The following is a 24,315-nucleotide window of genomic DNA, read 5'->3' as shown; positions in this document are numbered from 1 at the left end:
TGTGTGTGAATCGATCTCAAATTCTAAGTTAACACGTTGTTAAACTCCATATTTATGGAGTAGATCTCTCGGTAGTAGGAAACATATTCTGATACTACGTCAGTAGACGCCTTATCCTATTACCTTGTGTTATACTTTGACACTATATTGGAAATAGCACTTAGGAGATAATTTATTGTCAAAATGACAAATAAGTACATCTCTTGGTAATGGAAAATCCGCAACTTTCACATTTCACAGAAGATGTCATTCCATTGTGATTCCCAAATAAAATTTAAGATCGTCACATATTGTATTGGCAATTTTATCTCAAATTTCAATGAGAGATTTGCAAGATTTTTTTTTAAAAAAAATTCACCTGCAAAACTTTTTACCAGGAATTGCATGTTATAATGTATGTAGAAAATATGTAACATTCATCAAATCAAAGAAGTAAGGCCTTTTATGGCACGAATTGTGAGCCTGATGGCGTGGGCATAGATTTAAATGTAGTTACAGGGCTTAAAACAAAGCAGCATGAAAAAAAATCTGAGGACTAACAAGTAAAGCATGTTAAGCCCGAGGCCCTAACAGTGAAAACAGTGTCTATGCTTGTAATATAAATTGATCAAGGGACTAAAGTGCAACAAACAGAAGAGATAAGGTTTCTTATCCTTGTATCCTATGCGTGGTAGTAGCAGGAATCAATCGATTCGTTCACATCAATACTACATGGAGACAACGCCGCTGTAAGTCGCGCCTGAAGCCGGAAGGAGTCCGGTCGATGGTCGTCAGCGCACACCTCGAGGAGCAGCGTCGGAGACGAGGGCCGCCGCGCGTGCTTAGCACGTCTCCTCGTCGTGGCTGGGAGACGTGCTCCGGGGTCCGGGCAGAGCATGGGTTCGGCTCTCCGCTAGGACGCGCCCAGAGGAGTCGAGCCGGTCGTCGCCGTCGTCGCCTTAGGTGGCCGCATCGGCGGCCCGTTGTCGAAACGAGCGCGTCGCTCGTCGGAGGACGCTGCTACGCGTGCCGGCCGTGGGCCGTCACCGCCACCGCCGTTCATGGAACGACCACGCCCGGTACTCATTGCGCATGCCGGGGGGCGCCGTGCAGGCCGTTCTTCGCGCTGCAGGGAGGAGCCACGCCGAAGAGACCGTGGCCGCGTCGGGGCTGAGGACCTCCGTCGGGAGCGGCCTGGCCATGCGTCCCGCCGGAGAGTCTGTGCTAGTGCCACCGGGCCGTCGAGCCGTGCTGCTCTTCTTCTCTTCTCCCTTTCTCTTCTGTTTTTTTTTTGTTTTTTTTTGTGGCCTGATGCTCTCGGCAGAGACAAAGTGCTGATAACGTGTTTAGAACTGAAGATTGAGAGAATCAAGTGTCTTTCATTGATCAAAGAGATCGGGTATATATACCCATTGTACAGACGCATATAGCGTAAGATTTACAAGCGCCTGTTCGGCGGACTTAGCGTTTGGCCAACGCAGTTATCCTAACCGCTAATAGTTAGCTTAATAGATAAGCTAACTTTCTATATAGCCTAGATGTAACGCTAACTATTCCTAACACTTGGCTTGCTGAAACGGTGGAATCGAGTGTTCCTCCGCATGCAGGGAAAATGGTGCTTTGAGAAGCGTGCGGGCCAAAGTTTTGAGACGGACCGACCTACCAATCAACCTTTTTTGCCCCGCTAGAAGCGAAAAAATGGACCGTGAGCAACCAATCACGCCAATAGTGCCTCCACCTCAACCTTCTCCATAGACTAACTTTCCCTCTTTCGGTGTCGGGAGAAGTAAAAACACGACATTCGCATAAAACTTTTAATAATGATAAAATCTAATCACATATCTCTCTCCGATGCAGCGGCATGTTTGCTGTGCTTTTCCCAATAGAAAGGATTACATGCATGCAAGTAGAAATCTCACACCTCATTGTATTAATTAATTTTAATTGTTGAATCCAAAATTTTAAAATAATTGATCTCCCTATCCCTTATAATCTGATTAGTGATTTTTTTCACCGCTTAGTTTGTATCGGCGAGGCCTTCAAAACTTGATCCCATGTTGTTATGTTACAACCAAAAAATCGTCGTTGTATTTGCCGACGTTACCATGTCAGATTAGTACTAAATAGTTGCTATAAAAATTTGATATTATCTCCTTGCAATAATGTGGTGCGCATTAGTTTCCATGAAAGCCAACCTTGCCTTACTTCGACTAAGTTTATTATATATATCTACATTGCCCATCGTATACCATATTAAAATATACTTTATGTGAATCTGTTGGCATTTTTTGAGATTATAAATGTTGATATTTTCTATTTAAACTTGGTCAAAATTTACATGGTTTAACTTTGGAATAAAAATTAGGCACTATATTTTGGCATAGTTTTAGATGATGTTTGACTTAGTTTTAGAAATCAAAATGATCTGCATAATTAGAGAGCGAATCTTGAAATGTGTCCAACAGCTAATAGATGATATTGTGGCGATATAGGATTTAGTTTCAAAGATCTTGTCGTGAGAAATCTAACCGTGAAAATGAATCATCAATCCGGTTCACAGATTGAGAGATAAAACTTTAAAAATTCCATAATCAAAAGATTCTTGGTGTGGTGCACATGCAAGAGAGAGGTCCATGCATATTTATGGCAGCCCTATGGAGCACAAATCTTTAGTAAACTAGGAGGATCCCTCGCGCCTCTCTGCCCACCGCACCTCTCTACCCACCGAGGGTCTTCGACGGGCTCCGCTCCTTGCACGCCCTGGGCAGAGGAGCGCACCTGCCCGGGGGCTTCCACCACGGCGGATATCATCGGGAGAACAGAAGAACAAGTTCGAAGGATTCAAAGGGTCAGCCAGAGCATCAGACGAGCGTGATCCTTACCGTCTTCTGGCGCCAAGAGAACCTCTTGAAGGGATTCGGTGGCGCCCTCGTGGACTTCGGGGGTGGTGGATAAAATGGCCCCTTTGACGGGCAAGCAACCGCGGGAGCCCGGATCACCCTCACCGCGGGTAAAGGAGATCGTCAAGACAACAACAAGAATTGGAAAGTAAAGACAACATACGGATCCTCACCTGCAAGTTCCCTTGAAGTCCCACCTGCTTTTGTTCCAGGAAAGGGGGGGGGGGGGGGGTGGGGAGGTGAGGGGATGATCGAAGGAGAGGATCCGTCTGAAAGGGACCAGGGGCGCTTGCACTGGGTTAAGGACGGATCGCCCAGATGCGTGAGCTCATAGGGCTGCCTGGCAGGAGGCAAGTGGAGGTCGACCTAGGAAGTGGTGGGGGGAAACTACACCACCAATGCCCCCGTCTATACCTCCCGCGACCTCAGGTCGAGGGTCCAGGTGTGACTGGAAGAAGCCTTCAATGACATCGTCCCTGGGTCCAACCTCTGCTTAGAGCAGAGAACCTTCGCAGGAAGACGTCCTGTCCTCCTTCGCGAGAAGTTTCTTTCTCGAAGGCTTAACCTAGGAGCTGTTGTTTTTTCATTTGTTGTAATTCTTTACCATGGGGTTAGTGGTTGTTAGTTGGCATTTCTGCCGCGAGGCATTCTGCCTAATGTATTTTCTTCCCTAGTCGAACACGTTCAGCTAGTGGATTTAGAATTCTAAATAAAATACATGTGTGCATAGCTGATGACTGATGTAGAGGAGGGTGTCCATTGCCCTTTTCAAGAAAAAAACACAGATCATTTACCTACGCATGGATGGAAGACCGTCCAAGAAGAAAGAGGTCTAAGAGCATCTCCACTGGGCTCCCCAGCATCTCCTCCCCAGGATGAAAGTTATCGCCAGATGAACATAAATTTCGCAGCCGCGACCCCAGGAGCCCAAAATTCATCGAATTGGGCCGTTTTTTCATCTGGTGATCCTAGACCGAACCCAACTACCTGGGGAGCGCATGCGAGCGCCAGATGGAGAGAAAACGGCGTGAAGAGACGAGAAGACACGTGAAGAATCCCACCCTGCCAGTGGCCTGTTCAGTCGGTGACACACGGCGGCCATCGTCATCTCCTCCTTATGCGCGCCATTACTGGCCGGAGCGACATGCCAGTGAACACGTGGCGGAGTTAATGGCGAGCCAGGTGCCAGCGGAAACTCGGCCTACGACCGCCTATATATCCCCCTCTTTTCCCCTTCTTCTTCCTCCACGCGCCGCCGCCAGACTGCCGAAAACCCTAGCACCTCCATACTCTCTTTTCCAGAGCACGAAGCAATGGCCGAACGCTAACCCCGGCGATGGTGCGGCGTCCAACGGGTTCGGCCGCCGGTCCCTCCACGACTGGGAGGCGCGGCTCCTCTACAAGGCCAACTACCCCGCGCCGCTCGATTTTCGTGGGCCGCCATCCTGGCGGTCTACGTCCCTCCACTGCCGGTGGCCACCGATATGGACGACGAAATCCAGGCCGCCCTCACTGTAATGTCGGATGAGGAGCGGGCCCGGTGGGAGCGCTTCCCCAACAACTACGGCGCGTGGGACACTTACTTCCACGAGCGTCCTCCAGTTGCCGCCGAGGACTTCGTCGTTCTCCTGGCGTCGCAGGAATTCGTGGGTGCCACGACGGTTGGCATCCACGTTGTCGTCTTCGGGGTCGGCGTCGCGCTCCTCTGGATCTGCGCCGACATCCACGATGAGGAGCCAGCTCCGCGCTGTCAAGCCGGAGCCTGTCTCGCCGTCGCGCAACCAAGGCCGCGGCGACGAGATAGACACCCGCAAGAGGCGGGACCCTTCACCTCTGCGTGGCCACGGCCGCTTGGTCCGCGTCAAGCGCGAGCCGGGCACCGACAAGATCTTGCGCAAGCCGAAGAAGGAGGTCACGCCGGTGACCTCCCCCGACGCCGAGGACAACATGATCTTCGAGGCGGTCATGGCGCCTTCCCTGAACGACGTCGTCCCCGTTGACCTCCAGATGTCGATGGACGCGGCGCTCGCCTGGTCCAAGGCGGAGTGGGAGAGGGAGGAGGCGGAGCGCTAGCAGCGGCTGCTCGAGGAGGCTGCGCAGCTTCGCGCCCGTTGCATCGTCGTCCTTGGTGACAGCGAGGATGACTGGGGAACGCCGTCGCCTCCTCCTTGACGTGTCGGACCCCAGGCTAGAGCAGCAGCCGCCAGCCGCATGCGTCACTGTCGAAGAATGGCGACGATTTCGATGGCAGCGGCGACCACACAGCGTTCTACTACCATTTCGACATGTAGAACGCCGTTCAATTATTTTTTATCTACTATATGTACGCCGATTTCGAATATATGTGTGGATTCGGCGAAAAATTAACGAACTAGCCTATATTATACGAAAACCTGTAAATTTCACCTAAATTTTACTCAAAACTAGTAGTACTATGTTTGTTTGAATTTGATTGCTGAATTCATAATTTCGCCTCGCTTCCCTAGGCTCACCGCTGAAAAACTGGACCTCCCCAGATAAAATGTTTCATCCATCCGACGCTAAATAGCGCCAGATTTCGGACCGGGGAGTGTCAACGAGTGGAGTTGCTCTAGGAGACGTAAATTTGATCGTGTTTCCTCCCTTAGCCGAGGTAAGCCCTTTGTACATAACTTTTTAAATTTGATTTTCAAAGTGAGTTCTAACACTTTGGAAATTTACGAGGATGCACTAGATTATTTTCTAGATAAAATATTTGCAAACCGTGTTTGCTTTGTATTTTCGTCTCTAATCTATACCTAATAATAAAAGCAAAATAGATTCTTGTTGATCCGTTTTTTATCGCCCGTAATTATCAGTTGAAATTACAAACCTGCCACCGCTTAGTCAGAGGAAAAACGGTTCGTTCCGGCCTGTACATCACCACCGAACTAATCGAACGCGGGCACCGACGACGCCACCTACCTCCCTGGTCTGGCTTCTCTCGCGCCGGCCAGATCCGTCGCCTCCCCTCTGTGTTTTCCCCTTCGTTTCTCTCCCAGCTGTATCCTTCCAAACCTTAGGCCCTCCGTGTAGGCGCCTTTGACCGGACACCGCCCGACCCCCCCAAATACCGGCTGCCGCCCATCCCCAAATCCCCATCCCCGTTCGTGTGCTTGAGTTTGGTGGGATGTGCGACCTCGACCCCAAATCTTCTGCCGGTGATGCAGTTCTCCAGCCACACCTATACCCGCGCTATATTGGAGACAAGCTCGCCGTTCGACTTAGTCTTTGTGGGTTGTTTTTTCGCCGCTTCATGGCCAGTACAGGAGGTGAATACTGACTGATTACGGAGCTCATGGAGATGGGCAGGAATTCGTCAGCCAAGACTCGTACCAGTTGTAAAGGGCTGGCCTGTGGTGCTAATTCGTGCAATAACGAAGACGGCCGCGATTCTTCAGATTATTCTGCACATGCGGTTGGGGGACTGACGGTCCTATCCTGGGTTTTTCTGTTTCCTCGCTGCACATGTACGCCACTTAATTGATCTTTCATTTAGATTTAGCTAGCTTACAAGATGGAGGAAAAAGACCAAATGAAAGACCTTATGGAGATTAACGGGAAAACATAGTGAAATAATGGAGTCTGGAGTATGTAATTCAGAAGCTATCAATAAGATATGTTGTTGGGTCATGCACAATTTGAATATCTCCAGAAATATATTATTTGTTTTTGTATTTTGTTATTCTGACACAACGAGGGATTTGATTTATTTAGAACCTTTTCACTGTTGTGGTCCAATGGCCTATCAAATTGTATTCAAATTTGAAACTACAATTTCGTCATTCAGATATATTTTACTCCCTCCGATTCGGAAAAAATGTCGGACGGACATTTTACAAAAAAAACTCTCGCGCTTCTATTTTATTTTAATCAACCCGCATTACACCCAACCGAACCATCCCGAAACGCACGCGGAGGAACCACCAAACCGGACCACTTCCATCGATCCCCACCCAACCCTAAAAACAGTGGCAGTGGCGGCGCCCCCCATGAACCACGCCTTCGTGCCGCTCTCTTGAGCTCGTCTGACTACATCGCGTGCGCGGCGGAGGGGCTCCATGATGCGACGGCCACACACCTGCATGCACTAGGAGATGTGTCGTTGTTGGACCTGCCGCCGGTGGCAGCCTAGCTGATCGCCGCCGCAGGCGGACTTGCCGCCTGACCGGCGACGGGGATCCACCCGGTCTCATCCATGGTAAGACCCCGATCTGGAGTCCATCTCGACGGGTCCAGGACTCTTCGCTGGACAGTAGCAAGGCCATTGCATTAACCGTTTTTAGAAGGGTTTAATTATAAAAATGCAAATCTACTAACCACCCGACACTTTTTCGGATCGGAGGGAGTACATAGATGTATCAACTGGTTTGTTTGTAGTGATTCATGGAGTAGGAACATGTCCATGTTAAAAAGAGCATTAATTTTTAGCGGTGGCGGCATCTCCGACAAGGTCGTACACGAGAAGAGTTCGAGCAACAACTTTGTCACATCCACCGCATGATCAAGGACGATTGCGTCGAGAACGATGTCAAGCTCCCAAATGCCATCCCTATTTAGGTCATCGAGTATTGCAACATGCAAGCTACCCCCGGAGGAACCAGCTCCACCGACACATAACATCCGCCAAGCGGGATCACGAGAGGTTATAGGATAGTTTTGTCAAAGTATAACATGCCACTCTCGCACAAGATATTATTTGTCTTGTGTTTCCCGTTGCAACGTACGGGCAAATTTACTAGTAAGAATACAAAATAAAAAAACGTTTGACCCAAAACTGGGTTTGAAGTTTGAACTACTTTTCCATTGCCGCTCATTTCCGCTCGAGGAACCTCGTCGCGTTCCCTTCCATTTCTAGCTGCCTGGAAGCATATAAACCATCCACCATCTCCAAGCCACCGGTAGCACCAACCCTAGCTAGCCGCAAAATGGAACCGGTTGCCCAGCAGCAGCTCCATGCTGCCGCCGCCGCCGGCAACGATGCCCCAGCAGCGGCGGCTGACAGGCCGGTCTGCATCTGCACAGCCGGCGCCGACGCCGGCGACGAAGAAAGGTCAGTACTTATATTAGATTTAGGCATGCAGCTATGACCTAGATCTTGTTCATGGTATTTCTGGTTGCCTTGTTGATCGAATTCAACTGCTTCGAAATCATTCTTGTGAATCTGGTTTCCTTGAACGTTCCAAGGTAGCTAAGCATCATCGGTTAAATGTCTTGCAGGATATGTAACTGCACAGATAAGCGGGACTGGGCTAACATGCCACCCGAGCTGGTGTACAAGGTGGCCGACATTGTGTTGCGCTCAGAGGTGAGGGGTTACTTCCGCCTGAGAGCCGTCTGCAAGGCATGGAGAAACGCCGCCGTTTGAGAGCCGTCTGCATGATCAATCAGCCTTTCTCCCATAAGAATAGATCACATGAGCCATGACGTCGAGATATTGTTGGAAGTGAGAAGACAGCTATTGGTATACCATCGTTTTATCTAAGTCCGCCGTTGAACAATTTCTCCTATTTTTATAATTACTCGATAATTACTTTTGGAATATAAAATAGTCTGCGAGAGGAAATCCCTGAATCCGGCCAGAATATGTTTCAGTTCAATCTGTTAATGTTTAGGCTGGAACGATACCCTCGTCCGGTATCGGTTGCGTGTTTATATAGCACAGGAAAAGCCCCTGGCGTGGCATGTACAATACGTAAGGATCGGTGTACTACACCGTATGCCAATACGTAACAACTCTAACAGCCCCCCTTAATCTAAACCTTGGAAAGGTTGAGATTACGCTTAAACTCATCTAGTTTCTTAACAGGAAGCGCTTTAGTAAAACCATCTGCAACTTGATCCTTACTAGAAATAAAACTAATAGTTAGCTGATTCTTAGCAACTCTTTCTCTAACAAAGTGAAAGTCTATTTCTATATGCTTAGTACGAGCATGAAACACTGGATTAACAGATAAGTAGGTAGCACCTAGATTGTCACACCAAAGCCTTGGTTTTTGCTTCAACTTAACTCCAAGTTCTGCAAGAAGAGCTTCTACCCAAATCAACTCAGCTGTAGCATTTGCAAGAGACTTATATTCAGCCTCAGTACTAGACCGAGACACTGTATCTTGTTTTCTAGCACTCCAAGAAACCAAATTAGGTCCAACAAATATGGCAAATCCGCCTGTGGAGCGCCGATCATCGAGGCAACCTGCCCAATCTGCATCTGAAAAAGCACTAAGAAGAGTTGATGAAGATGCTGTAAAAGTTATTCCAAGTTTCATTGTATCCTTCACATATCTAAGAATTCTTTTCACAGCTGACCAATGTTCAGTGGTTGGCGCATGAAGATATTGACACACTTTGTTGACAGAGAAGGACAAATCTGGTCGTGTCAAGGTTAGATACTGTAAGGCTCCAACTATGCTCCTGTACTGAGACGAATCTTCAGAGCCAAGAGGTGTACCAGCTGTCAGAGATAATTGTTCAGATGATGACAATGGTGTAGGTGCCGGTTTACATGCAACCATGCCGACTTTAGTAAGGATATCAGTAGCATACTTTTCTTGTGTTAACAACAAACCATTTGGTGTCTTCTTGACTTCAATACCAAGAAAGTAATGTAAGTCACCTAGATCTTTAATAGCAAAATTCTCATTGAGACTTCGAAGAAGAACATAAATAGCATCATCAGAAGAACTTGTGACTATGATGTCATCCACATATATCAACAGAAATATGACTATGCCTGACTTGGTATAGAGAAATAATGAGGTGTCTGCTCTGGAGGGTGTAAAACCAAGAGTGCACAGTTTAGAACTTAACCTTGAGTACCAGGCACGAGGAGCTTGTTTCAATCCATATAATGCTTTGTCCAATTTGCAAATATAATGCGGAGCATGAGGGTCTTCAAAACCTGGGGGTTGTTTCATGTAAACCTCCTCTTCAAGAACACCATGAAGAAACGCGTTCTTGACATCTAGCTGCCTTAACTTCCACCCTCGAGAAACAGAAATAGCCAAAACAGTTCGAATGGTAGCAATTTTAACCACTGGACTGAAAGTGTCCTCATAGTCAATACCATACCTTTGCTTAAATCCTTTTGCTACTAACCTTGCTTTGTATCTGTCAACTGTCCCATCTGCCCTCCTTTTAATGCGATAGACCCACTTACAATCAATCAAATTTTTCTTGGAACTTGGGGGAACAAGGTGCCATGTTTTATTGATCATCAAGGCATCATACTCCTCTTCCATGGCTTTTCTCCAATTTGAGTCATCAAGAGCTTCAGTCAATGTGCAAGGTTCACCTGTAGACGAAAGCATGCCATACCTGACTGTACCATCAGTGTATACTTTTGGTTTTCTTATACCTTGCTGAAGCCGGGTACGAGGAGGCGACGGTGGTGGTATAGGCTGTTCAGGTGGTGCAGCACTTGCACAAGCAGGGTTTTCGTCCGCAGAAGATTCACCCGCATCAGCTGACGGCGACGGAGAGGCTGTCGACGTGGCGGACGGAGTCGGCGACTCTTCGCGTCCACCAGAGGGCGCCCCCCGCGGAGACTCGGTGACGGGCGGGGGAGAGCCAGTCCTGGCTGACCGCGTGGCAGACGGCTCAGGAGTTTGGGCGGGAGATTCTTCCCCGGGCGGCGTGCGTGATTCGGCGCCAGAGTCAGCGTCAGGATCCTCCTCGGGATCCGACAAAGGCAGAGAATGTTCCTCCTCGTGTCTTGTGCCAGTTCCGTCCGGTTCTGAATCTGTTTCTTCAGTTTCCGTCGCACTTGGAGCACCATTTTCAACACGGTTTTCTGCAGCATTCTCAGGATTCTGCAACACATATGGAACAGGAATAATAGGAGACATATGATCATCAGTGTGTTGTGCAACCCCATGGGAATTTGATGTGAGGGATGTGGGGAGGAGGAGAATTTCTTTCTTGAGGAGAGCACCGGCATTAGGACGAAGTGAAGCAAAAGGGAAAACCTTCTCATCAAAAACAACATCTCGAGAGACATAAACTCGACCAGTGGAAACATCCAAGCATTTTACACCCTTATGAAGAGGACTGTAGCCAATAAAAACACACCTAGTGGAACGAAAAGCAAGTTTGCGTTTATTGTATGGGCGAAGATTAGGCCAACAAGCGCAACCAAAAGTGCGAAGAGCATCATAATTGGGTGTGATATTCAGGAGACATTCAGTTGGACTCTTAAGATCAAGCACTTTGGTAGGAAGAATGTTTATGAGAAATGTGGCGGTAAGAAAGGCTTCATCCCAAAACTTGAGAGGCATGGACGCATTAGCAAGAAGTGAAAGACCAACTTCTACTATGTGGCGATGTTTCCTTTCAGCAGACCCATTTTGTTGATGTGCATGAGGGCAAGAGACATGATGAACAATGCCAATCTTTTGAAAAAGACCATTGAGTTTTTCATATTCACCACCCCAATCAGTTTGCATGGTAACAATTTTCTGTTAAATTTGCGCTCAACATACTGTTGATAATTGAGAAAAGCTTGATAGACATCAGAACGCTTTTTGAGCAAGTAGATCCAAGTAAATTTACTATAATCATCGATGAAGCTTACATAGTATGCATGTTTCCCAACAGAAAGAGGTGCTGGACCCCATACATCAGAGAACACTTGTTCCAAGGGAACAGTGGATCTACTAGTGGAAACAGGATATGGCAACTGGTGACTCTTGGCAAGTTGACAAGAGTCACATACATAAGGAGTGCTTTCTGGGGTGTAAGCTATATTATTCTTTCTAAGAACTTGTTGAACTATGAATGAAGAGGGATGTCCTAAGCGACGATGCCATGTGGATGAAGACGGCTTTATTGTGAAGTAAGCATGCTTGGAGGATTCACTAGATGTGGGCATCAAGGGGTAGAGACCTCCATAGCAGGGGCCTTTAAACAGGGTTCTTCGTGTTGCACGATCCTTGATCAAAAAGAAGAAAGGATGAAACTCAATAAAGATGTGATTATCAAGGGTAAACTTGTGAACAGATAACAAATTTTTGGATGCACTAGGAACATGCAATATGTTATTGAGTTGGAATGAGTTATGAGGGGTGCGCAAAACTGAATGACCAATATGACTGATATGCATTCCCGTACCTTCTGCCGTGCATGCGCACACGGTCTTGGCCTTGGTATTTGTCATGTGTAGAGAGCTTGCTCAATTCAGCAGTAATGTGATCAGTTGCACCCGTGTCCGTATACCAATTGGTATCAACACCATATGAAGCAAGATTCGCACCCTTGTCATCACGCTCGCGATCACGATCACGATTGTTCTTCTTATCATCGGAGTAGCGCCACCAGCAGTCACTTGCAGGATGACCATGAATCTTGCAGATTTGACACTCCGTATCAACATAAGGGGTGGGGGCCCGGTCAGACCGCCGGTTGCGACCACGGTCACCACCACCATCACGACGGTCATCACGGCGCCGATCGTCACGGCGGTCATCACGACGCTCGTCACGACGCCGATCATCGCCGCGGCGCCAATTGCCGCGGTCATCATCATAGCGACGATTGCCACGGTCACGGTCATCGTCATAGCGGCGCGGAGGCGAGCGGCCACGGTAGCCACCGTCCCCACCACCACGCGGAGGAGACCGAGCACGGTAGCCTCCATCCCCGCCACCACGTGGAGGCGAGCGACCACGTGGGGGAGGAGTGCGTCCGCGCGGGCGATAATCGCGCTTGGCGACATTGGCTGTTGAAGAGAAGGAGTCAGTAGACTCCTCGACGCCATTGCGCAGGTCATAGGCATACAGCTGATCATAGAGCTCATCAAGGGAGGTTCCCGGGTTGCCATTGACGGAGGTGATGAGCGAGTTGTAGTGGCCCTTGTCAAGGCCATTGAGGACATAGCTGATGACCTCATCTTCATCAAGAGACTTGCCAAGAGCGCCCAGCTCATAAGCGAAGCCTTTCATCTTTGTGAAGTACTCATCAGCCGTCAGGGACAGCTTTTTTGTATTGTTCAGCCGATCTCGAAGATGCTGCACTTTGGACCTGGAGGCAGAAGAAAACATGGCAGTGATAGTTTTCCACGCATCGGCGGTGGAGTGTACATCAAGAACATGAGAGAGGATGTCAGGGGACAGCGAATTCAACAGGAACCGAAGCACCTGCTGATCACGTGCGAGCCATGCACTATAGGCTGGGTTGGGAACGGTGATCTTGTTCTTGTCAGCATCTTCAGCATCCAGGGTCTTGGGCGGTGGACGATCAGATCCATCGAGGAGTCCCAAGACATCAGCTCCGCGAAAAGCTGGGTATACCAGAGCCTTCCACGGGAGGTAGTTGTTGCGCGTGAGGGGCTGTGCCGGAGGGTTGCCGAGAGCAGCAGCCATGGCGGCAGCAGTGTTGTTGGACGAGGTCATGATGAAGGCAAACTAGGTTTTGTTTTCTTGGGTTGTAGGAGCGCGGCGGCTGATAAGAGCGGCGGCGATCTGGTCGTGTTTGTAGGCGGCGGCGGCGGCTTGGTAAGCGGCGGCGGCGGCGATCTTGGTCGTGAGTGTATGTAGCGGCTTGAGCAGCGGCGACAGATTCGTAGGCGGCGGCGGCGGCTAAGGAGCGGCGGCGGCGGCAGGGTCGTAGGCAGCTAGGTCACGAAGGGAGGTGGCTCTGATACCATGTTAATGTTTAGGCTGGAACGATACCCTCGTCCGGTATCGGTTGCGTGTTTATATAGCACAGGAAAAGCCCCTGGCGTGGCATGTACAATACGTAAGGATCGGTGTACTACACCGTATGCCAATACGTAACAACTCTAACACAATCGACTATATGTTTATTTTACTTTTTTTTAACGTATACACTGCGCAATCCAGGATTTTTGTTTCGAGAATGCAAGGGCCATGCTATCTAATGTGATGAAATGGAAAGTACAACCAAATCCAAGAAAAATGTCCATGTTTTGCAATCCTTGTCCTATTTCCATGCGTGGATTGTCTGGTTTGTACAATTTGCAAATACTCCACTATAGATGATTTTATTCCAAAAAAATTCCTTGGCACTACGCATCACACGAGAAAATTCATTGGATCCAACTTTATAGAAAAAAATTCTACGAGTATGATTTTCATAAGATCAGTCAAAATTCAAACATTTATAATTTTATAGACCATTTAGGTTACATGACATTGTACGTATTCCTTGTGATTTCGGATGGCAAGCAGGACCATGCCGCGTCGCGATGCGCACGTCGTCTCTGCGTGTTTCAGAAACCATTTCCACAAACGTTGCGCCAACCGGGTCATGAATCATGCTAGTAGTTTACAAAAGGCTTCTGCAATTCGGCCAGTATCACCTTTGTAAGGCCCTTGCGTTCTATGAAAAAGACCTCAGATGTGTATGGATATTTCTATCTCCCCTTCGAAGAAAATCATATCTTTCAACACTGAGAGCCCCTAACGTTAAAATCAAAAGCTATACTAGCTTGCATCCAAATCCGATGTATTAAGGAAATCAAATTTCTGCGCCATACATAATCATCCCAGCTTTTTACCTTATACTAGTAGGAAGCAAATTTAGAGCACATTTCTTCACCATAATATTACCACCCCTTTATTTACGTTGTACTAGCAGGAATCAAATTCAGGGGAAATTTCTAGAGATACATCACAAGAATTTAGCCATATCGTTTGTACAACATTTGAACGATTTTTTCTGCATTTTTTTTTTTTGAAGGGGACGACTGTGAGGCAAAAAGCCCCACAGCATTTTATTACCAACTTAAAACATATGTACAAAAGAGAGGAAAAAAGAGAAAGAAAAAACCCTACCTGTACAAACTAACATAGAAACCTATACATTACTGCAAGCTGCCTATCCAGGCTAGAAAGGTTTTGAGATGCTTTTTCTTGATCCTATGCTCAAGCAAGGATACATCAAACAAGAAGTTTCTTCTCAGCCTAAGAAACTAGGGCGCTCTCCCTGAAAGATCAGACCATTTCTTTGCTTCCAAATGTTCCAGCAAGCTAAAATAACTATTTCCATGAAGAAAGGTTTAGCAAAACTTCGTTTAGCTTGTGAAAAAATTATCTGCACCTCCTGACCACCAGCCCAATCAATTTGCAAGTAATTCCAGACCCTTTGACTGAAGTTACATTCAAAAAACAAATGTATTCTGTCCTCATACTGCCTCCCCGGACACAGTACACAATGCGTATCCTATGTAACCTTCCAATTCCTGCGTTTCAACATATCTCTTGTGTTTATTCTATCATTTAGAAGCAACCAGGCAAAAATTTTGTGCTTCATTATGCAAGAGGATTTCCAAATCCATTGAAAAGCTGGTATGACTATTATCTCTGAGAACAAATACTGATAGTACTTAGCAGCAGAGAAAGATGGTCCCCATTTTTTCTGCATTTAACCTTGACGAAAATGTATATACGGTACAATGTAATAAAAAATTAGATCAGACATATGCACTGAATGAAAATGCTGAACCTATATTCTGGGTCATATATCACAATTGAATGAAATGAGTTTTCGGAAGTGTTTATATTTGTAATTATTGATCATATGTATTGTTTTATCCACAAAGTACATCAGCAATGTTGTGTTCCTTAGGATTTTGAATACGTCCATTTTTTGATTTTTATAATGGTGATACATAGGCTTCTCCCTGACTCGTTTGGACTACATCTAGATAAGAAACTGTTGACTCAATTTTTTTTATCTATTTATATGTCTTTCTTATGACACCGTCATTTCTGTTCTATAGCTTGTAAAGGCATCTCCAAGGAACCTCTCACGTGATCCCTCAAATTATCAGAACTGTCCAATTTAACCGGACACTTCTTAAACCAATCTCGATTTGAGATTTTTCGGAGAGGCCTTATATATGTTCAATGGATAACAACATCAGCGATATGAAATAATTTCCCTTGCTATGCTCTTGTTCCGACCTGTCTCGGCGGGACTCGGACGCTTCCGATCATGTTATCACCGTCGGATCGCGATGCTGATCTCTTTGCTTCCGTGTCCGTAGCATGGTGATGTCCAGTGTCGTTAATATATAGCCTAGCTGTAGTTCCACCCCACCTCTTGTATTCTCCGGTGGTCGCTACCTCTCATCGATTAATTATTAGTAGTGTCTATTCTCTAGCAGAATGGTGTCGTGGTGGGAAGGCAGATCAACCCGGAGGACACAATGTTGATGGGCAAGGGATCCGAGCATTTCGTTTATGTGGCATGTCTAGAAGGCGAAAGGATAAAAAATATCGACTAAAGTCAAATGAACATTTCATGTTTTGGCTGACAAGAACTTCATTTTTTCCACATCCAAGAAAATTGAGCTGGTGCTAGTTCAAACCTAAATCATTACTTTATAATCTTCATGAGTAGAAACATTAGCACTCCCCCACATGTAACTCCAAACATCAGGTTGCCCATTTGACATAGTAGAAATTGTTGCTCCATAGATGATCTCCACTTGTGTAAACTATTCATAAGCCTATTGTGATAGAGATAGACGAAAAAGATATTGCAAGAATTGTTGCTGGATTGCTCCCTGAATTGTAATGTTGGGTATTCTTGATAAAGGTGTAAAAATGAGGAAAACATTGATCCAGACACTTGTTGTGCCAAAGGTCATACCCAACAAAGGATGTGTTTCCAGAACCTACATTACAACTTTCCATTGATTTGAAGTTCTCTAGCAGATTTAAGTGTGTGTTCCACCAGAAGGAGCCTTGAATATGCATGCCAGGATTTTCGCTAGAACTGTAGCATGAGTCCCAAATAAGGTTAACACATGGAATTTCCAGCCTATTATAGAATTTATGAAGATTTTTTCAACATGAGCGCCTTCTTTTGGACATCGGGATTGAGCACTCCTAGTCCTTCCTGCTGTTTTTGGTTTCACTTCATTAATGTTGGTTTCTTATCAGCCATATCTAGGTCCTCCACATACATTGCCTTAGAGCATCCCCACTCGTTGGCGCTCCCCACGCCCAAATCCGGCGAAATTTTTGTTCGGATTGGAGGAAGATTTGGCGTGGGGGGCAGTATATTTCCAGTCGTGTGCTCCCCAAGCGGCGTTTCTCGGGGAAAAAGAGGACGGCTCGGGGAATCCGGACGAAAGAGGAGACACGTGGGCGTGGGCGGTTGGTTTAGCTTCATCCGGAGTCCCCGAGCGCTCCCCGGGGGGCCGGGGATGGCATGGGGAGTCCGGACGAAAATAGGTTCAAATCCGAATCAAAACGAGGAACCGGGGGCCTGACTGGGCCATTTTTCGCCGTCCGGATGAAAAAAAGTGGCCGTGGGGGGCTCTGTGGGGAGACGAGTGGAGATGCTCTTAGATACTTGATAACTTGCTGCAAACATGGACATCCAATGTGCACATGAAGAAAATAGCATAGATGGCAAAGTTGATTTGACTATCTCCAGTTTGCCTCTATTGGTCAAGAAATATGAAAAGCCACATAATATTTTTTCTACCATGTGCAAAATAGGTAGGAAATATTCTAGAGTACGTTTAGTTACTCCAAGAGGAAGGCCAAGGTAGGTGAACCATCCTTTTTTTACAGTTCATTGTGCTTGTGAAATGATTTGTTCTGTTTTCATCCATACCTTCAGTCCAGTTGAATCGAACTTTAATACAAAAAAGTTTTTGTGTGCATCTGCTTGAGTAAGAAAAAATAGTATCGTAAGCATATTGCACCGAGTCTAGAGAGAACAAATGCTTCTTGTTGCCTCATGACGAGTACCAACTTTTTTCCTTCGGACAAAAATTGCAGCCACAAAGTATTTTTGAAATGCCAGGACACTTGATCATATTCACACCCCCCACCCCATATCCTAAACTTGAACAAGTCAAAGTTAACATTTCCACCCTTTCGCTACAAAAGGGTATACATTTCATACTTAGGGGCCTCTTTGATTCGCATGATTCTAAAAAACGCAAAAATATGAAAAATGTAGGATTACACTGTGGCTCACTCCCATCCTACAAGATTTATTATGCACCAAAGTTTGTTTAATTCATTTAAACACATGATGATAATAAGAAGATTTGAGTGAACGTTTGGTTTCTTATGAACTGTAGTACATATGATGATCCCTTGAAAAAATCCTATGTGATTTAATCCTACAACTCAAACAACCTCCTTAGGAAAAAGCCACAAGATTTGAATCCTCCAAAAATCATATACAAACCCTTTGAATCAAAAAGCTCCGATAATTGAGTAGAACACTAGTCGGACACCAATATTTTTCCTTTGTATACAAATTGCAGCCCTGAAGTATTTTTGAAATGCCAATGACTAAAGTACTTGATCATTTTTTTTTCTCCCAAGAATACATCCCAAAGCTTGAACAATTGAAGGTTAACATTTCCACCCCTTCCCTGCAAAAGTGTATACATTTACATACTTAAAAATGATAAGTGTGATCTCAAAAAAAAAAAATGATAAGTGAGCAGAGCCCGGCACGTCGCTCACGACTCACTAACCACCGGTAGTATTAGAATTTTAAGACCTCTTGACCAGACAATCAGGCATCACCTGCCTCAAAGTCTAACCTTTGGCATCTAGTACGGAGTACGTAGCTAGCAACACATGCCGTTCAACTGCTTGCTGTCCAAAATCAATAGCAAAATCAATATGATAACACCAAGTAGTATCAAACTACATATACATCCACAAATCTAATGGAGTGGAAAAAAACAAACCCACCACGCCACCTACACAACATTATTAATTCATCATGGCGATCTGGACATTAGATTGCGGTCTGACCCGTTCATGCAAACATGGTACATGCATGCATCTTGGACTACAGTTCGTCCCTTAGGCCGCTGGCGGCGGGGCGGGTCGAGCACACCCTCGCCTCGGCGAACAGCTGCCCCGGCCGGCAGAAGAGGCCCTTCTCCGGCGCGCAGTGCGAGTCGTCGGAGCAGACGCAGAGCCCTTCAATGGCGCAGCCCTTCCCGACGACGTTGGGGCTCCCGCTGACGCCGAGCACCTGGTCGCTCCACTCGCTGGAGAAGATCCCGTCGGGGTCGTACCTGGCCTTCACCTCGAGGAACTCGGCGGCCTTGGGGTACTTGGCGATGGCGCCGTCAAAGACGAAGTTGCGGTTCTTGCCCCAGTGCGGCACGGCTCCGTACTTCTTCAGCGCCAGCTGCTCGATCTCGTCGATCACGTCGGCGTGCGACCGCGGCTCGCCCTCCGTGTAGCTCCGGTAGTAGGTGACGTCGAAGTCGAGGGAGTCCTCGGACTTGCCCAGGTACGCGGAGGAGGCCTTGACGTAGCGGAGCAGCACGCCGAGCTTGGCGTCGAGGCCGCAGAAGGCGCGGGGGTTGAGGTCACGGAGCTTCTGCATCTCGGCGATGTACGCAGGCGCCTTGGAGACGGCGATGCTGAAGCCGGACTGGTAGAAGAAGGGGCCACGGATGCGCGGGTCCCACGTGCAGGAGGAGAGGAGCCCGTCCTCCTTGCTGCTGATGCACGTGCCGGACGCCTGGATGCGGTTCTGGAACCCCACCACCGGGTATCCGGTGAAGAAGGAGCCGTCGTTGGTGAAGCCGTACGCCTGCAGCTCGAACAAGGACGGCGGCAACCGCGCGGCCAAACACCGGGCGATATCGCTCCCGTCCTCCTCCAGGTGCTCCTCCGACGCTCTGGCGGTGATGAGCGCCAGCGTCGGGTTAGCGCGGAAGCCGAGGTAGTCATTGAGGCCGTTGCCCGGCGTGGAGACAGGGACGCGGGCGTCCGTGCGGTAGATGACCTTGCCCTGCCGCGGCAGCCACGCCATGTCGCCGAACTCGTGCAGGTTGCCCCACACGGCCGCCTGCGCCGCGAAGTCCGTGTCGTCGCGCTTCTCGAACGTCACCGACCGCTTGAACATCGGCTGCAACTTGAATGTAACCTGCACGCGTACACAGTAGCCATAGTTTAGCCTACCCTGCTGTTGCATGTACATATCGTAGAGCATGCATTAGTAGTACGTAGCCATACACATAGGTATGTACCTGGGAGACGACACCGAGGACGCCGAGGGACACCTTGACTGCGTCGAGGTCGGGGTCGCCGACGGCGAGCTCCCTCACGACGGCAAACCCCTGGCTCGCCGGTGCCGGCGTGACGATCCTCATTCCTACCACGTACTCGTGCACGGCGCTGCCCTTGCCCCACAGGGAGCTCCCGTGTGCACCCGTTGCCAGGAGTCCCCCAATGGTGAGTCCATACCAGTAGGGCGAGTGCGGCAGCGCTAGCCCCGCCGCGGCGGCGGCCTGGATCAGGTCCTTGAGCACCATGCCGCTCTCCACCGTCATCAGCCCGCTGGCGGCGTCGACGCTCACCGTCCGGTTGAGCCGCTCCGTGCTGATGATCGTGCCGTCACGGCCGCCGGGGCACGCCAGCTTGGGGAAGCTGTGGGAGTGCTTGGTGGCTGCCTTGACCTTCCGCTTGACCGCGGCGGCGGCTGCCACAGCCGCGACGAGCTCCTGCTCGGTGCGCGGGAAGGTGGCGTTGACCGCGCGGCAGATGGTGCGGTCCGGGAAGGAGCCGTACACGTTGGTGACCATGCAGTCGGACGTGCCGCGGGTGCAGGCCACCGGGCTCGGCGGCGGGCTGGATCCGGCGAGGCCGAGGAGAAGCCCCAGGAGTAGCACCACGAGCACCCCTCTACCTTCCATTGCTCTTCTCGGTCCTTGCAACACCACCTCGATCGATCAAATGTGTCGAGACTGTGTTGTGGAATAATGTGAGAGCAAATGAGGCAAGGCCAGGCTTTAAATAGGCGGGTAAGGCGAGCGCAAGAGCTTGCTATAGGTAAAGCTAGGTCAAGGTCGTCATGGCCGGCTTGCTCTGCACTCTGCAGCTTCCTCACTTCCAACCTACGCCGACGTCGTTCTCGACTCGTCGAGGAAAGCGTCGGAGATGTTAAAGTCAATGACTGTTCCACCGCGCGCATATGCCATATGGATAGGAGGGACCTTGTTTTCTTGGGGGCTCCGAGTTTACTTATCTGCAACTGGTTGTTTTCTGCTTGCCAACCCTCTATTGTAAACCTCTAATCAAAGTCCACGGTTTGGTGAGGGGTCCATATGAAAACATGCACAGGGCCATTGTTTCCATAACTATTTTTACAAATTGTACATATTTCTTTAATGGACTCTTTAATTTGCTATTCTAAGTCGACACTTAACTATCATGTCAAATCACTGAGATTTGCTTAAATACGAAGAGGAAGAAGATCATGGGACAACACTATTTAGGTTAAATCTCCACTCCCAGAGTAAAAATTGTTGAAATATTGGGCCCACTTTTACTGGCCCAAATTAGATTTCAGTTTTTCCTATAAATCTCAAAGCCCACATAGTGGCAGCCTTGTGAGTTTGAGCCCAAGTTGGTGGCAGCTCACTAGGGAGTGGCAAGAGGTGGGAAGTTTAGTCCCACATGGAAAGTTGGGAGGAAGTTAGACCACCTTATAAGGTGGGTTGTTCCACCACTAGTAAGTGAGTGAGAATAGGAGTGCTACACGCGCGCTCCTACTCCTCCTCGCTCGTCTCGACTCGACACGTCACGACGCGCGCCGCGCTCGTGGTGAGTGGATTGAGCCTCGAGCCAAGACTTTCCTTACTTTTTGCAGCTCAGGAAAACGAACAGAGTCCTAGACGGACGCGTCGCAGTTAATCGGTTCGGGTCGCTCCCGGATCGTGGGCTATCTGTAACCGACTCGAAACGTTCGTGCGACGTGGGCGTGGTCCACGTTGCCTAGGGTTTCCCGAGCCTATATAATCTCCTGTCCGGCTACCGTAGAAACACATCCAATACACGAGTTAGGGTTTCCACCTCTCTCTGCTTGCGCCGCCATCGTAGCCTACTCCATCCCGCGAGCCGACGTGCATCGGCGAACGGGAGAGCAGGTCTCCGGAACCGCTCGTCCTTGCGATCCTGTACGGGAGAGGGCGAATTAGGTTTTTTGGGAAGCGCTCTGCGCGACTGCTCAAGATCTTCATCACGGGTCGCCTTCCGTCCAAGTCGGGCGGTGCTGCCTACCGTCGTCTTCAACGCCGTCTACTTCGACCCGTCGTCCCCGTCGTCAACAACGTTGTCATCAACAACGTTACTGCTGCGACATCATCTGCTACACCTCCACCGCCACCTCCACCAGATCGGTACGTGCGACATATCTCGATCTGTTTAGCGATGGATGCTTTACCGTTTGCGCTGCTGCTACTCATGTTGATTAATGCATCTAGTATGTTTGAGTTTCACATGTTAGTAGTTGCTGCCATCATGTTTTATATTCTGGAATTAATCATGGAAATTGTGCCTAATTATCCAACAATCCAAAAAACCTAATTGTAGGCAATTTCCTGAGTTAACAATGGCTGGTTTTGCTGATGCACTGAGGCCGGATAAGTTTACCGGTGTGCACTTTAAGAGGTGGCAGGTTAAGGCCACGCTCTGGCTTACTCATCTGAAAGTGTTCGAAGTTAGTGATGGTTTACCTGAAGGAACTATATCTGACCAAGATCAGAACAAGTTCAAGGAAAACAATACTCTCTTCGTCGGATGCGTTCTGAGTATTCTTGCTGATCGTCTGTGTGATGTGTACATGCACATAACAGATGGTAAAGAGCTCTGGGATGCACTGAATGCTAAATTCGGTGCAACCGATGCAGGCAGTGAACTGTACATCATGGAGAGCTTCCATGACATCAGGATGGTAAACAACCGTTCTGTAGTCGAACAAGCTCATGAGATACAGTGCATTGCGAAAGAGCTCGAACTCCTTAAGTGTGCCTTACCTGACAAGTTTGTGGCTGGATGCATCATTGCTAAGTTGCCCCCTTCATGGAGGAACTTTGCCACAACCCTCAAACACAAGAGACAGGAGATATCAGTTGAAAATCTGATAGCGTCTCTTGATGTTGAGGAGAAAGCTCGGGCTAAGGATAATACTGAGAAATGAGAGGGTCAGTCTAACGCCAACATGGTGCAAAAGAAACCCTACAGCAAGAACAAAGGGAATAACAAGCCCTTCTTCAATAAGCCTATGAAGACTACAACCTTCAAGAAGAAGAAGATGATAAACAAAGCAGATCTGAGCTGCTTTACCTGTGGAGAGGCTGGCCACTTTTCTAAGGACTGTCCAGAGAGGGCAGACCGCAAGAAAAAGGGGAGGCAAGTCAACACGGTGACCGCTAGCAATGCTGATGGGTACGGTAATCTCTTTACTGTTCTTTCGGTATTTCAATCTCCATGTTGGTGGATTGATACAGGTGCTAATGTTCATGTGTGTGCTGACATATCCATGTTCACTTCTTACCAGGTCGCCCGGGATTCTTCCGTCTTGATGGGGAATGGGTCACATGCTTCTGTTCGTGGTGTTGGCACGGTAGATCTGAAGTTCACTTTGGGGAAGATCGTGCAGCTGAGGAACGTGCAGCATGTCCCTACTATGAACAAGAATCTCGTTAGCGGCCCCCTTCTATGCAGAGATGGGTTTAAGGTTGTTTTAGAGTCGAATAAAGTAGTTGTTTCCAAGTTTGGACAATTTATTGGTAAAGGCTATGAGTGCGGAGGCTTGTTCCGCTTTTCGCTTTCTGATTTCAGTAATAAGTCTGTGAACCATATTTGTGGCAATGTTAGTGATGATACCAGTGTTTGACATTCTCGTTTATGTCACATTAATTTTGGTTTAATGTCTCGGCTATCCAGTTTAAGTTTAATTCCGAATTTCACCATTGCCAAAGGTTCTAAGTGCCATAGTTGTGTGCAATCAAAGCAACCTCGGAAGCCTCACAAGGCGGCCGAGGAGAGAAACCTGGCACCTCTAGAACTCATACATTCTGATCTATGCGAGATGAATGGTGTGTTGACAAAAGGTGGAAAGAGATATTTCATGACATTGATTGATGATGCGACTAGATTCTGCTATGTTTATTTGTTGCGAACTAAAGATGAAGCTATAGACTACTTTAAAATTTATAAAGCCGAAGTTGAAAATCAACTAGAGAGAAAGATCAAGCGTCTTAGGTCGGATCGTGGTGGCGAATATTTTCCTAAAATCTTTGATGAATTCTGTGAGGAACATGGCATTATTCATGAGAGGACGCCTCCCTATTCACCCCAATCAAACGGGGTTGCCGAGAGGAAAACCGCACGTTGATCGACTTGGTGAATTCCATGTTAGCCACTGCTGGTTTATTAAAGGCATGGTGGGGGGAGGCTTTGCTGACTTCATGTCATGTCCTGAATAGAGTTCCTAACAAGAATAAAGATAAAACCCCTTACGAGGAGTGGGCTGGGAGAAAACCATCACTTTCGTATTTGCGCACATGGGGATGTTTAGCGAAAGTCAATATTCCAATTACTAAGAAGCGCAAACTTGGACCAAAGACAGTGGATTGTATCTTTCTAGGTTATGCCCCGCGTAGTGTAGGATATAG

The 24,315-nt window shown here is 47.9% G+C and overlaps 2 protein-coding genes across 2 annotated transcripts; both read right to left on the bottom strand.

The window, feature by feature from the left end:
* Nucleotides 1–8,653: 8,653 nt before the first annotated feature.
* Nucleotides 8,654–13,252, bottom strand: LOC139833838 (uncharacterized). The gene is made up of 2 exons (XM_071824192.1): nt 12,003–13,252; nt 8,654–10,943 (listed from the first exon to the last, which is right to left on the bottom strand). Exons 1-2 carry the CDS (start codon nt 13,250–13,252, stop codon nt 8,654–8,656), a joined length of 3,540 nt encoding a protein of 1,179 aa, XP_071680293.1.
* A 5,249-nt stretch (nt 13,253–18,501) lies between these two features.
* Nucleotides 18,502–20,637, bottom strand: LOC127314292 (L-gulonolactone oxidase 2). Its single transcript, XM_051344741.2, has 2 exons — nt 19,885–20,637; nt 18,502–19,781 (listed from the first exon to the last, which is right to left on the bottom strand). Exons 1-2 carry the CDS (start codon nt 20,548–20,550, stop codon nt 18,687–18,689), a joined length of 1,761 nt encoding a protein of 586 aa, XP_051200701.1. The 5' UTR covers nt 20,551–20,637; the 3' UTR covers nt 18,502–18,686.
* Between the last annotated feature and the right edge of the window lie 3,678 nt (nt 20,638–24,315).

This window comes from Lolium perenne, chromosome 7, assembly GCF_019359855.2.
Source record: "Lolium perenne isolate Kyuss_39 chromosome 7, Kyuss_2.0, whole genome shotgun sequence".
Lineage (NCBI taxonomy): Eukaryota > Viridiplantae > Streptophyta > Magnoliopsida > Poales > Poaceae > Lolium > Lolium perenne.
The sequence above is the reverse complement of the archived record's forward strand: the minus strand, read 5'-3'. Positions and strand labels throughout refer to the sequence as shown.

What these genes read in the sequence shown, in the direction of transcription:
- LOC139833838 (XM_071824192.1), bottom strand. Translation starts at nt 13,252, where the DNA reads ATGGCTGCTGCTCTCGGCAACCCTCCGGCACAGCCCCTCACGCGCAAC. An exon ending in GTGCGCATGCACGGCAGAAG is followed by an intron (nt 10,944 to 12,002) that starts GTACGGGAATGC and finishes TATTGGCTACAG; the next exon opens with TCCTCTTCATAAGGGTGTAA.
- LOC127314292 (XM_051344741.2), bottom strand. Translation starts at nt 20,550, where the DNA reads ATGGAAGGTAGAGGGGTGCTCGTGGTGCTACTCCTGGGGCTTCTCCTC. An exon ending in TCCTCGGTGTCGTCTCCCAG is followed by an intron (nt 19,782 to 19,884) that starts GTACATACCTAT and finishes GTACGCGTGCAG; the next exon opens with GTTACATTCAAGTTGCAGCC.